The sequence below is a fragment of the Eptatretus burgeri genome, chromosome 7 (genome assembly GCF_056783735.1).
Source record: "Eptatretus burgeri isolate ZD-2024b chromosome 7, Ebu_testis_v1, whole genome shotgun sequence".
NCBI classification, from domain to species: Eukaryota; Metazoa; Chordata; class Myxini; order Myxiniformes; family Myxinidae; genus Eptatretus; species Eptatretus burgeri.
Window position 1 is genome coordinate 79,163,954 of NC_140967.1, and position 14,903 is coordinate 79,178,856.

The following is a 14,903-nucleotide window of genomic DNA, read 5'->3' on the forward strand; positions in this document are numbered from 1 at the left end:
GAAGGGTGACGTCATGCCCAAATTTTAAATTCCATGTTCTGTGTGTGTAAAGGACTTCGACGCTGCATAAGGTGTATATAAAGAAGCGAGGATGGCAACCCTTCGGCTCTGTCACAATCGCCGTTTCATTTACGATGTGAAAAAGTTCGTTCGTCCTGCAATAACTGCACGTTCTGCTTGTTTCCGATGTAATATCCATCCTTTCTTCTTGTACTTGCAACGACACTGCATAATTTTTCTTCTTTCCGATGTAAAAGTCACAAATCTCCTCCGTGGTGCATGAGGTGCTTTTGTGGCGGTGTATGTTCAAAGGCGGGTAACCATCAAACATCGTGTGCAAATTTCGTGTTTAAATTTAAATTAGTTAAACTCGGCGGTTCCTTGAACTTGGACGACCAAAGACCGATGGATATTATGTGAATAAAAGAAAGCGAGGAATGATGAAGGATTGATCGAAAGAATAAATCTAATTATTCAGTTCTTCGACACGTGCTTATTTAGTCGTTCCTGAGTGTGAAATTTTAAAAATGTAAACGTACGTCAGGATCTATAAAGAAGAGGATTACTTCCAAGGACGTTGGCGGAAGGCCAAACGGCTCGATTTCAATGCTCCTTGTTCTGTAATTTGGGGAAAAGGAAATTGCTCGCTGGTCCGGAGCGGTTCCGAGGTTCCGAGGTTCCACGGAGCCCCGTGTTCGTACCTGCAGAGACTTGCTCAGGTAAACATTTGATTTCTATGTATCTTGGTCGGTGCTCTTCGAAGAAAAGATGCAAAAACAAATTGTCAGTGGATTTCTATCCAATGGGATTGAAAGAGATTCTTTATTTAATTTTATTTCCACAACGTCGAGGCTCATGGAAGAGTGAACTGAAGTGACCGAGGGTTGAACAAAAAAAAACAAAAAAACAACAACAACAACGTACTTACAATGGAGCAGTGGGACGTTGGGACCACCGTTTGGATACCAATGAATGGGTGAACAGGTGAAGAAGGTGAGGAGACGGAGTAGCGGGTTGGTTGAATCATTCATTCCAAGCTATGACGGTCTTTCCGTCCATCTGAGGAAGGAAGGACATAACGGCCATCGAGAGGTTTCAGTGTCGGTCTAGTCTGGTGGTTCGAATCCAGGGATAACTAGAGTAAGCTATGAGTAGTAGGAGTGGCTGAAGGAGACAGGACTTCACACAGTTGGAAAGGAGTTGATCTGATCGAGATGTTTAAGATCATGAAGGGTGTGGACTAACTAAGTGATAGTGTTACGGATTTGGAAACGTTTTGCACACAGACGGCGGTCTCCGTAGCTCAGTTATCTTGATAAGTATGTGTTATCGTTAGGGTCCCGTCCCCGATGTCTAACGGGAATTACATGTGTGCGCTGCGGGTTTATTTTATAGTCAGGTCTTTAACATCGCCAACAAATCTCCTTCGTTCTTCGTATCGTCGCCTCAGAGCCAACTCCGCCCACGAGGGCAAGAGCGCGCCCTTCGTCCAATCAGGAGGCTCATCACCTCAGAAGTCCCGACCAATGAGGGGAGGCTACTGGTCGCCCGCCAACCCCTCGTCCAATCTGGAGGCGAGTGGCCGGAGAAAAGAAAGAGTGGAGTGGTTGTCGGGACCAGAGTACTGCAGTCATCGTGGCCGATTGCTTTTTGGTCTCGGTCGTGGTGTGCGATCTTTTGCGGTGGCTCCTCGTGGTGGTGGTGGTGGCCCAGCAGCCAGGTTCGTGGGTTCGATTCCCACCGTGGTGGGTTGGAGTCCAGTGTGACCGCACGAGGCGGGAAGGTACCCGGCCAGGCTCTGTTCCCCCAGCTCGCCTTCCCTCTGGGCTGAGGGGTCAAATAAGGACCGACTGGGTCCATTTCGTGTGCGTGTGCATGCGCACGCGTGCTAGTCTGTTAGGTAGAATTGTTTAAGTGATTTCTTTTCATTGTACATTTAATTGCATTTATTCGGTTGTAACTCTGCTTTGTGTCTCCCTTCCCGATTATTGCCCCCATTATAAATACCCCCCCCCCCAATTGTTAAATGTTCCAGTTCGTTGCCTGTCGTTTCTACCATTGACCCAGCACGGTGCGTATTGAGAAGTAGTAAGGTCGTTCGTGTCGTAAATTGTTCATTTGGACCGAAGGATCTTGGTAATCCTCGCTCGGTTTACACCCGGCTCGGGCTCTGTAAACAGCCCGTTCCACTCGAGGTCCTTCGACGGTGTGGTTTTCCTTGGTAGTTAGACGACGTGGGTACTTAGGTATATTGAAATTAGGCAATTAACCCTACCCCCTGCCTTCCAAATATTGGCGACCACGGTCTGCTTAGGGACCCTTGACCTTTGGAGTTATCCAAGGGTTACGACTGCAATTCCAGGTGTTCGGTGGAGATGACCCTACTGCTCCACTTCGTGGTCGTTTATCACCACCAAACCCCAGCCCACAACAGTACCACATTACCCGTTTGGCTGAGAGATGCAGCATCCGATCTGAAGTAAGAGCCAACATCTTAAGTGGCCACTTGCTTGCTGTTATGCCAGATGATGCTGTTCCCAGTCCTGCTGGGGTTCAGTTCCCATCTGGGTGCTAAAATTGTGGTGGAAAATAACTCAATTTCTACAAGTGGGATCAGCATACCAAAGAAGAATCTTTAATGTCGTATATACGGAGGAAGAACATTGAATGATTCACTGAAACATTCGAATGGACTTCACTGAAACACAAGCCCAAAGCAATTCTTCTTGTACACAACTTGACATTCCAAAGAATGGGAAGGGAGAACAACAGTGTTTGCTGATAAGCATTTAGGCAAAATAACTAACTGCAATAAATGTCCACTGGATGAAAGAGAATGACATAATCATGGCAAAAGTTGCAGTGATATCAACCAGGTCACCTTGTTTCAGAGTAAGACATTTAATTCCTTTTATCAACATTTAGGTCAAAAGACTCTTGGGTAAAGGGAAACATAACTGACAGCCAATTTGACTACAGCATAAAAATTAGATTTATAAAGCACCAGCAACAATTATAATTGAGGGTACATGAATATAATTATTTTTCTTCTACAGGGAGGAGGGGGGGGGGGTAAGTTTGAAATATCCGAGCTATATAACCATCCATCCATTGGGACCATACCCTGTACAGAGAGTTGGTGCTGCCGAAGCGGTCTCCTGGGCTATTGGGCACAATCCTGGACGGGATACTCGATACTCCGAGTACTCGAATCCGACACGGGATACTCGAATGGCTCAATCATCCCAGCAAGCTGGTACTCATTTTGCCGACCTCGGCAGGATGACAGGCTGTCAACCCCACCTGGTATTAATTAGAATAACCAAGTTTTATAACAACGATGTATTATATATGCATGTTCTCACTTCATGTGCGTAACCTGGGTTATTTTTATTCTCGGCAGCGGTCTATTGCCTATACACCATCCAAATTAAGGGATGTGTCAAAAGAACGTGCTGCATTCTTGGAACAAGGTCACCCAATGGGTGGGTACTCTGCCAGTTATAATAATAATAATAATAATAACGATTATGAGTCTTTTTAATGAAACCATTAATTGGGTCATATATAATTTTGAACTAACATCTCAAATCTTTTTATTTAGCACAATCCTAACTTGTTTAGCTTTTGCAAGTGACCATGTGAGCGTTCAAGCAAGGTACTTGTTCGTTCAGGTGGAATACAGGGTTGGAACAAAATATTTGAAATGTCTGGAAAATATAAGTTTGATTGTTTTGGATCTTTATGCCACTGCTGACGGTCACCGGAGGCATTATGTTTTTGGGTTGTCCGCCTGTCCATCCGTGATAATTCTCTGTTTTCTTTGCAAACGCTTATCTGATTGACACACAATTTTCATCATAGGTGCGACTACTCGTGTAGAATGTTTTAATTATAATTATGCTATCATCAGTCATGTGGTGTGGCAGCCATGTTGGAAAATAGGAAAAACTTTGGATCTCTATCTCTGAAACCACTTCATGGAAAATGTGTGTATATATGTATATATGTATATATATATATATATATATATATATATGTATATATGTATATATGTGTATATATATATATATATGAAGTCCTCTCCATGGGTAATAATTTTTTTTATCATGTCATAGGTGGCTTCATTATAACGTAATAATTGCAGATGTCGAATGCTTTATCCCATCAGAATGAAAATTTTGAGGGTCATCGGGGACTAGATTGTATGGAGGAAAAATATTGACGTCTTCGGTCATGTGGTTTGGCAGCCTCTTTTTTTTTTTTTTTTTTTTTTGCAAATAAAATCCTTCAATAATGTGGGTGGAGGCATACCTGTCGACATTGCGATGTCAGAGTGCTGTTGTAATTTTATTTATTTATTTATTTTTAAATCGCTTTATTGTGCCTAATCCTTTGTAGGTTTGTGAAAGGTGATGCTAAATGATCCCTGACCCCATTCCTTATTGGGTGTAGGGAATGTTCTCGGCCCCCCTCAAAAAGTAGAAAAAAACTCCCAAAGTTTGATTTCTTCAAAATGCGAACAGGATGAGAACAGCACTGGGCAATGCCAGGGACCTCAGCTAGTTTAAATATATACAGGGTGTCCCAAAAAAAAAATGTACTCATTTTGGCTCCCCATAACTCTGAATTTTTCATTATCCCCCACCACGTGGCAGAAAGGGGATATTGTTGTCACCCAGGTTGTCTGTCCGTCCGGGCGTCAACATTTAGAGCTGTGAGTGCGATAACTCGTAAACTGTTCGCCATATCGATTTGAAATTTGGGTCACACATGTACCACCTGAAAAGGAAGAACCCCATTGATTTTGGGCGTGGCCAGATCCAAGATGGCCAACTGGGGCGGCCATCTTGAAAATGTTTTTTGTAATAAATGGAAAACCGCTTATCTGATTTCAATTATTTTTGGTTGTTACGTTCCTCACCCCTGGGGAACTTTTTCGAGATGATGACCAAATGGTGTCTTGTTTCCAATTCACCTCCCTCATTATCTGGAATATGCATGACCTCTTTCATTAATGGTGGGGGATTCCCCATCTCTGATGGCATATTTTATTTTCAGATCAAATTGACCCTAATAATGGCAGAAGTATGACTCTGTTTTGAAGACAGAAAATTTATCATAAAGTGCTACTGGAAGCACAAAAACATCATGAAATGGAAATGCAAAGACAATTTAGAAGACTTTTTCACAAAGATCCACCAACGCGACGCACCATTGCTCGCATCTGAGATAAGTTTGAAACAGATGGAACTGTGCATGACGTCCATAAGGAGTGTTCAGGAAGACCACGGTCATCAACCACCCCCGCAAAGGAAAATCCATTGCTGGAAACCCTCCACCGATCCCCACGGAAATCTGTACGACAAATGGCTCGTGAGATGGGAATTCCAAAATCGAGCGCCCATCGCATTTTTAAACGAATTAATTGGAAAAGCTACATTCCAAAATTAATCCACACTCTAAATGAAGACGATCCTGACCGGAGAGCTGAATTTTGTGAGTGGTACCTGGACAAATGCGAAGAAGATGCAGCATTTCCATCCAAAATTGTTTGGAGCGATGAGGCCCGCTTCAAGTTAAATGGCTCAATTAACTGACACAATTGCACCCACTGGGCTCCTGAAAATCCGCGTTACTATGGAACACCATTTAAACTAGCTAGGGGTTACTGTGTGGTGTGGGATATCAGCATTGGGCATCCGAGGGCCATTCTTTTTTGACCAAACTGTCACTGGGGATGTTTACTTAAACTTGCTGCAGGAATCCGTCGGTCCACGTGTCGAAGAGATATTTGGTGACTAAGAGATTTACTTTCAGCAAGATGAGGCACCTCCCCACTACCACCGTGATGCGAGGGCCTATCTCGAAGCAACTTTTCCAAACAGATGGATTGGGCGAAGAGGTAGTGTTGAATTCCCTGTGCGTTCACCAGACCTCACTCCAATGGACTTCTTTTTATGGGGATATCTAAAAGATAAGGTTTACGGCTCAAAACCAGCAACAGTCGATGAGCTGAAAGAGGAAATTGAAAGACAATGTCTTGCAGTTCCAAATGAAATGATTCGTAACGCTGTTGAATCCATTGGTCCGCGTTATCGGCTGTGTTTGGAACGTGATGGTCGTCAGTTTGAACATTTGTAAACATGCATTTATCCATTTATACGTTTAACCATTAATCTTGTTTCTCATTCAATAAACAACACATTTATTATCATTTAAAGAGTGAGCACATTTTTTTTGGGACACCCTGTTAGTGCAGCAGATTACTGATATAATCTTTCACTTGGTGGTACAAGCACCAAATTTGGTACACATGTGCTCCAGGACCTATTCTCTCAGAAAAGTACGTTACCCACATTGAAAAACAAAATGGCCACCATTTTTCAAGATGGCCACCATTTGAAGTGGTTTGAATCTGTGTTTGAGCTAAATTTTGATGGAATAATGCTATTTTAACGTTCTATGCATCGAAATGTATGTTTTTGAGTTAGAAAAATACATTTCTGCACTTACAAAATCGGAATTATTGAAAACTAAGATGATTTGGCCGGAATTAAATGATAGGCTCTTTTAGCGCTACATTTTGCAAAAAGAAAAAAATGAAGAATAATATAGTATATACAGCAGGAGATTATCTTTCGATTCACGTGGTGGATTAGTCAATCATTTAGTCCTCACATTTGCATGCACACAACTGTGTACACTTGAGACTGAAGCGATCGCATTTACATCGCCCTTGGCATTCCGTCTTGCAGCCACATTTTGTTAACTGCTGACAACTCTGGGCAATGGGTGGAAGGGTCGTCCGAAAGACTTGCCAGACCTCACCATCTTTCTGACACCACCAGTTAGCAAGGCTTTCAGTTTGCATTTTGTACACTGTTGCCTGGCCCCATATGCAGCCTGCTTGGTAGGCAGACTTTTTGACATGCTGTATGAGAGCTGCGCTTGTCGGTGGAATGGCATCACAAGACCACATCTCCACCGCTCAAGACAGCCAAAAGCTTGCCATCATTAAGATTGCGAGCACATTCATTAAGCCTCTCATTTAGCTGCCTGGTCTTGGCTTGTCGCAACTTTGACTTTGGTTGTATCTTTTCACATAGGAACCACCGTTGCACTTCCATGCAAGTTCTTTGCATTTTTGAGTGCCCTTCTCCTGGATCATTTTGAATTTCAGCTGCTCTTTTAGTGGCACGCTCAAGTTTATAGCTGTCAAACATTTTGCGACAATTTTGGTGGTACTTGGCACTATTTCGCCTCGGTGTATCCTCAATACCACCTCCTTCATCCAATCTGGATGGGTCTAACCTGATCGGTAACTGGTGGATTGCCTGAAATTGTGGTAGTTTTTTTTTGCTATCATGGAATAACCATCAGAACTACACTCATAACGGGTTGGGGGAGACTTCAACTCTTCTTTTGTATCAGTCTAACAGAGGCAACACTTCCTCCAGTCAGTTTTAGGAGTACAACTCAACGGATTATTCGAGGACATATTGAACAGGTTAAGGCCGAGGGTTTATCCTTTTACCACCTAACCGTACAAAATACATAAGCACATTGAGATATGGGATACAACTAGGTTCATACATACAAATGCCCTACACCTAGCCCGATCGTTCATCCATTGCAATTTAAGTCCCGTGCGATCTGTACACCTTCCGGGTAACTGAAGCCCCGTGACCCCTGGCTCGGCTCTCCCACGCTGGCACATCCTGTCAATTCGGGCACGGCTATCTAATAGTGTAATACTACAACTCGCTATACTTCTCGCTGAATATATACAGGGGCTTATTAGATAGCATTTGGGACACTCAAGTATACTACAAACTACAGTTTAGGCTAGTAAACTCCAGCTACAAGTAGTACACTCGAAGCCGACACTGAACCCCATGCTGAGTCTCACAGCAGTGATGTCACCAGTGTGCCCTTGTGCTTTAACTTCACTCTTATTCACATAATGTAATAGAGCTTGACCGCATCACCTCAATACATGATCACAGATGTTGCCCAGCAATATCTGTGATAATTTTGTAAGACAGCGACAAAAGTACTGATTTTAAGTCATGCAATGGCTGCCATCTTGAAAACTGGTAACCATTTTTGAATATTGGTGCCAAAATATATTTCTCCAGCCAAAATACAATCTATTTAACATTTGGATCAATCGCATGTTCCTATTTATAGACGTTTAGCACTGAAAACCCTTTTTCCTATTTTATGAGACGGCCATCTTGAAAAATGGCGGCCATTTTGTTTTTCAACATGGGTGACATACTTTTTCTGAGAGAATGGGTCCTGGAGCACATGTGTACTAAATTTGGAGCTTGTACCATCAACTGAAAGATTCTTGTGGGATACTGACTGTGTGCGTGTGTGCGTGCGTGTGTGCGTGTGTGCGTGCGTGCGTGTGTGCGTGCGTGCGTGTGTGCGTGCGTGCGTGTGTGCGTGTTATGGATTTCAGAATCCGGTCTGATGAATGCATCCACACATCCAGGTCCTCAGACAGTTATTTCCTTAATTACATGTTCAGATGAGCTCTATCCCCATGTCTAATGGGATCTTAAATGTGATGCGTTGAGAAGGGTAAAGAATAGATCCCCTCTCTTCTGGGAAGCTTTTTCTTTACGACAGACACGTTAACACACATTTCTTTCACGAGCTCTGAAGCCCGCCCTTGTATTTCCTCAGCAACATTTCTTTCACGAGCTCCGACGCCCACCGTTTTTTGAGAGCGCATGAGTCGTCATGGTAACAGTGCGCAAGTGGGGTGAGCTTGGGGCGGACTGCACCCGCGGAAACGGCCCAGAGATATAAAACGAATGGGAGGTACGTTCTGAGAGGAAAGCGGGGGAGAAATAAAGTGGAAAAAAAAAGAGGAGAGAGGAAAGCAGGGCAAAAGAAAGCCAGGGAGGGAGAAGAGAATGAGAAGTAAGCTTGAGAAGTGAGCAAGAAGCTGGTGTAAACTCGCAAAAGAGAAGGAGGCAAGTGTGTGGTGCGCGTGTGGGTGTCTGACCAGCGCCAACAATAAGACGATTCGTCCTTCCCTATGGTTGGGAAAGCGAGCATGTGGTGCATGTGTGGGTGTGAGCAGCACAGTCAAGTGAGGCACGGGTCGGTCACCAACAACACCAGGGTCTAAACTCGCGACAGACTATCTTGGTGCCCTCCAGACTTGGACTGGTGTTCAAGGTTGTTCGCGAGAGGATGCACGGCAAAGCTGGGTGCTGGCGACGGACGTGACGTGCACGCACGCATTTCAGGACATTTTCACTCCACGGACAACTTTCTGGTGAGAGACTTCTTCCCCCCCCCCCCCCGAATGATCTGTTGGGTACTCATGTCTGTTTCACTGCAAGTAAGTCAACCCCCGATAAGCATCTGCTCTTTGTCTCTTTCCTCGCATTTTGATTGATTTTTGCTTTGAAATTAATTCTTTAATTTACCTCAGAAAATAAAAAATTCTTTCAATTTATTAATTTTATTATTAATAAATCATTTGTCGATTTCCAACCTGTCCGTGTTTGTCCTTTCCTACCATTGGTCGAGCATTGTCCGAACCGAGATAGACTGGGAGGTAATTACCACAGATTTGACCAAAACTCGTCGGCATGCACCAGCGGTTAAAACGCTCGGCCGCTCATTAAAATCCAATCAGATAACATTGGTGCTTTGCCGAGGGCGCGCTCCCCGCTCAGGTAGCCATGTGACCTCTAGTTAATCGGACTAATTAGACGGCGGACACTGGAACTCGTGGTTGAGTGGGTGGCGTTCATGGTTCTAAAACAACCCACCGTACCATAATGTTAATTGTGAGCGGTGGCCCCAGGTCTGGCTCTACCGAGGACAACTCAGGGATCTCCCTGAGTGACAAGCCGGTGTCTCGGTATCTGAGGCCGCAACAATATATATTTATATAAATGAAACACACTAGTCCATAAAGTGAGAGGGTTAAGTTGGACAGAGTTAATGGGGGTAGAAAATATTGTGCTTCGAGATGGGGGATGCCATGATGTGGTCGTTTACCACCTCGCTGAAGCAGTGATTTGGGATTGCATGACAGGAAGAGATCAGAGACATTTCACCTTGTAATAAGGAGAACACAGATGAAGCTAAATAAGGCAGTCATCAATTTTTAATTTCTGAATGGTATTGACAATATCATGCTTGATTTATAGGATAACATAATTTACATTCTGTATGAATGGGAAAACAAAAAAGGAGATATTGCGTAAATGTTCCTCATTGTAGAGCATTTTCTGTTTTTCAAGATTTGCATCCTTAATTTAAATTCAGCTTTTATATATATTTTGTAGACAGTCCTGAAAATGACTTACTTTTGAAGGACACACCCTCGGATCAGTGCAAATCTCGGCTGCTTGAAAATTTACGACTCAAACTGAAGGTTCTGAGAGTGTGATGGAGTTCCTCCTTATGTTGTTTTATGAAGATTTGACTTCTCCTTACTGAAGAGGATAATGTTACACATGCGAAAAAGGCAAACTATTCAAAGCGAATTTCCCAATAGATGCAACTAAATGTCATCTTTTGGCAACAATGGAAAAATGTGACACTAATTGGCTCCTCAAGGTTACTCATAAATGGCTCTGCAGGTGAACTGTTGGAACTTGCAATTTGGTTCATTTTATCAATTCAAGAGCAAGTGAGTGTGAAACCTTTGAATATCATGAGTGTGATCTAATGCTGAAGATTGGTTTTTTTTTTTTTTTTTTTTTTTTTTCTTCATGTTGATGCAGATATCAATCAGAGGTGCAATTGGCTCCATTTTCCTGAGCTAGTATCACCTTCTTTACAGCTGTGTTTAAGACCCATTTTGTAGCTTATTACAAAGACGTGTGCAAGACCAACTTGATTGTTCTTCTGGTACTAAGGTCAAATGTGGACTCAACTGTCTGCATTTTGTAAGCAACATTCATTGAAATTATTGACTTGCCTTCACCTAGCTCAGAAGTGGAAGACATTAATTTAGCGATATACTCTGTTCTCTGTGATATGGCAAATATTGAGTCGTAGGTCCAACGTCACTCCAACTTAAAAATGAATTTTCCATGGAGCTGTTGTGCGTACTGCCAAGGAAATTGGGGAGAGAACTTGACTATACAGTGCTGATAAAATAAAAGCATATCGTTGTATCAACTTTTGGTGTATGAAAATTTGTTTAAATCAATGGGATGCTAACAAAAGAGAAGTACGAGCAGATACTGCAGCATCGTGCAGCCCCTAGTGGAAATCATTTAATGGGAAGAGGATTCTTTTTTTTTTGTTGGGGGTTTTTTTTACAGCAATATAATGATCCAAAACACACTGACAATGCAGTGGAGTATTTGGAGAACAAGGTTACAGCTGGTGTGCTTCAAGTGTTAGAATGGCCACCCCAGAATATGGATAAGATTCCCATCGATGCCATCTTGGATTATCTGGACAAATGGTACCTGCTGCTCCCTTGATTGACGTTCAGCATTTAAAAAAGATAGAGCACGGACAAATTCTGAGAAGGCAATAGCAAATCACCCAGTATAACCTTTGCCAAGAAACTGTTTTGGCAGCACTGATGCACTGTAAATAGAGTATGTTGCAGGTTAACACCAGATTATTGGGTCTAAGATTGTTTAGATATGCAAGCTTTAGCAAACGCATGCCATTGATGCAATTCACTTATTTAGGATATAGCTAATTTATCTGGCTCATGGTAATTTATTTTTATCCCTTTGTTTTTAACCTTTCTTTCCAAATATTTGGTCATGGGGACTTGTGTTTATCTGCTTAAGCTAGTCACACTTGACTTTGCCTTTTTTGTGCAAGTCTAACACCTTTCTGCACTGACCTTTCTGTTAGTTCTTGCTCATTGTTTTGATCTCCTATATTGTAGAAGTCTGTGTGTTTCCATGCTGTTTAGGTCCTGCGGAAGGAAAAAGACAAAAACTGAGGGAGAGGGGGAGAGAGTACGTGCTGTATTAAGAATGGCCACTTTTGATTGGAAGCCCTTCCTGTTTGGTGGACTGGCTTCAATGACGGCAGAATTTGGTAAGCTTGAATTAAGATTGAGAATTGCTGTTGCTTTTATAAATGTGAAGATTTTGCATCAGTGTTGTCATTGATGCTTCCTGACGAGCTTTTTTGTCGATTACACTTTTGATTAAGACCATTTGAGGTTTATTGATCAGAAATGGGATCTTGTTTGTTTTTTAACCTCTACACACTGCAGGTCAGGGCAGTGTTTGCTTGTTCGCTTAACATAGTTTGCCATTGCCTTTGCAGCTGTCAGTGGGGGAATTTGTAATTTGGCCAGGGTGCCAGTGATGGCTCACCTACTCTTCATGAAGGATACGATGGGATCTTTAACGTCTATGAACTAGTGCCAGCAGATGGGACACTCGGTTGAACGTCCTCTTTCGAGCGACGGAGTTTGCATTTATGCCTCGCCCTGCCTGCAAAGCACCAGGTTGAAAGATTATAGCCAAGTCAAGATTCAAACCCAAGTAAGACAGCTCAGAGGTGAGTACTCAAAGCTTTACCTTCGGCTCTTTTGCCATCCCCCATGTGTTAGTAACATTAACCTTATTCTACAACAAAAAAATGTCGTCTAGTTTTCTTTGGCCATTAGCCAGTGAAACGGCGTGAGTATTTTAATGATTCCAAGTTCTTTTACCCACTTGCTGGCTGTTTGTAATGAAAAAAGAAAGGTGGACTTTGTGTACACATACCTGTTGGTTCCCCTTTTCCAGATCACAACATGTACAATTCATTGGTGAGAGGTTGGATATGTCCTATTATTAGGGTACCCAGTCAAATGGAATGGGTAACCTATTGTTTTTCTTCTGTTCATTTCTTATTTATTCTTTTTCCGCTGGCAATTTGCGGGTTCGTTCGCTTTAAAAATCATTTTCTCAGGAATGGAAAAATGGAATAAAAAATTTTGCTTCATACATTTTAATAAGCTCCCCATGTGGAACACGGGTGATTTTTCGTAACGCATCGGTGAAGCGGTATGCCGGTGAAAATTCGTTAAGTAGAATGCTGCATGGGAAAAATCTGAAATTTCATGAGCGTCATCTACACAACAAATCACTGCAGAAAAAATGTATTATGACGCCATAGGTGACTTGGTTCAGCAGCCATCTTGTTTTGAAAAAAAATAATTAAACGTCTTCTCCAGAACGGCTGAACAGATTGAGGCGAAACTTTACACCCACATTCCGCATGACATCCTTTTAAAAGTTTGTTCATTTCTTATTGATAGGTCACATGGTTTGGTGGCCATCTTGAATTTACCCTAAAACCTTCAAAATCTTCTCCAGAACGACTGGTCAGATCAATTGGAAACTTCACATACGTATTGCACACGCGTAGTGAGTAAAAGTTTGTTAATGAATAATTGAGAGGTCCCATGGTTTGGCAGCCATGTTGGATTTAAGAAAAATATTAAATAATGTTTTCTCTGGAACTGCTTCATCTGTCGAAGCGAAAATTTTCAACTAACATCATGTCTATATACATGGTAAAATTATGACCTCACAAGGCACATGGTTTACCACTTATCCTATCGATGCGAAACTTTGCAACTATCATTTAAGTCTCATGTTTTATCAAAGGCGGTCGTCTGGGTACCCAGTCATCACTGCCAGCAGTTATAGAGTGGCAGTTATAGTTAATATGATTCATATCTATTGGCCTGTTGATTCCATCATGAATGAGGTACAGCTGTGCCACTGATGCAGTGCCCTTGCACATTTGCAAACATTTTGAATCTGGCCGGGGTGCCAGCACACACTGGCCTACTCTTCCGAAAGATGCCGTGAAATCTTATGTCCACTTGAACCAATGCAGGTAAACAGGCGGATTTTCTCACGTTGGGAAATTGCATGCGTTTTTGAAAATTTTTTGTCCTCACTAATTTAATACTGTGATGTCTTGATACTGTTGCATGTGTATGTGAATGGCTGCTTAAAGTTGGAGTGATTCACCATATCCACATCACTTCCTTTGGCAGATTGTGCATTATTCTGCAGTAAGTTGTTTGACAGTCGAGAAAAGTACTGATGAGAGCTTCGTTACTTATGATTTGACCCTGAACTTGATGTAAATTGTTTCATAATGGAGATATTTGTCTTTCTTTATGCTGAAAAAATTGAATATACAGGTCGTGGACAAAAAAGGAATCTCCTGGGCAAATTAGGGACACCAATCAATGGCTTCCACACAGATGTGGCCCATGTGTTAATTGAGCAAATAACATCCTAGCATGCTTCAGGTCATGTAAAATATTACTGCACAGGCATAGTTGCCTGTGATTATGGCTTTCATGGCTGCAAGAGGAGACCCCCCCCCTTCCCCACCAATGCCCCTGCCCACAGAGCACGTGTGGTTGCCCATTGGCTTGATTAGCACGACACTGATGTTATCCATATGTCATGGCCTTCTCAGTCACTCGATCTGAACCCAATCGAGCATTTGTGGGATATTCTTGAACGACACCTGAAACAGAATTTTCCACCTCCATCAAACAGGTGTGAGTTGATTGACTTTCTTGTGGAAGAATGGTACCACATCCCTCTTACAGAATTCCAGATTCTGGTGGACTCTATGCCACGTCGCATACAGGCCATGGTGGCCCAACGCCCGATGAAGGGAATTTACATTGGTGCTTCCATATATATATATATATATATATATATATATATATATATATATATATATATATATATATATATATATATATATATATTTGTTCACAACTTGTACATGTTATGTGTACTTTGATCCTGGTGAGGTCGAAAATGTCATCAGAACAATGTGACCACCTGTTGTCACGGGAAGTTGGAATTTGCAATTTCATTCCAACACTCGAACGTAGAAATCTGTACAGTAAATCATTT

General features: G+C 42.3%; 1 protein-coding gene across 2 annotated transcripts in view; it reads left to right on the forward strand.

Moving 5' to 3' along the window:
- Nucleotides 1-409: 409 nt before the first annotated feature.
- Nucleotides 410-14,903, forward strand: part of LOC147023608 (brain mitochondrial carrier protein 1-like) — a 34,529-nt gene continuing 20,035 nt past the window's right edge. The window contains exons 1-2 of one of the 2 annotated variants that reach the window (XM_085889167.1): nt 410-719; nt 11,924-12,051. In XM_085889167.1, coding sequence (XP_085745293.1) covers nt 11,988-12,051 — 64 coding nt within the window. In that variant the 5' untranslated portion in view covers nt 410-719; nt 11,924-11,987. The remainder of the gene's footprint in view (nt 720-11,923; nt 12,052-14,903) is intronic. The other variant, XM_085889168.1, reaches the window with a different exon arrangement.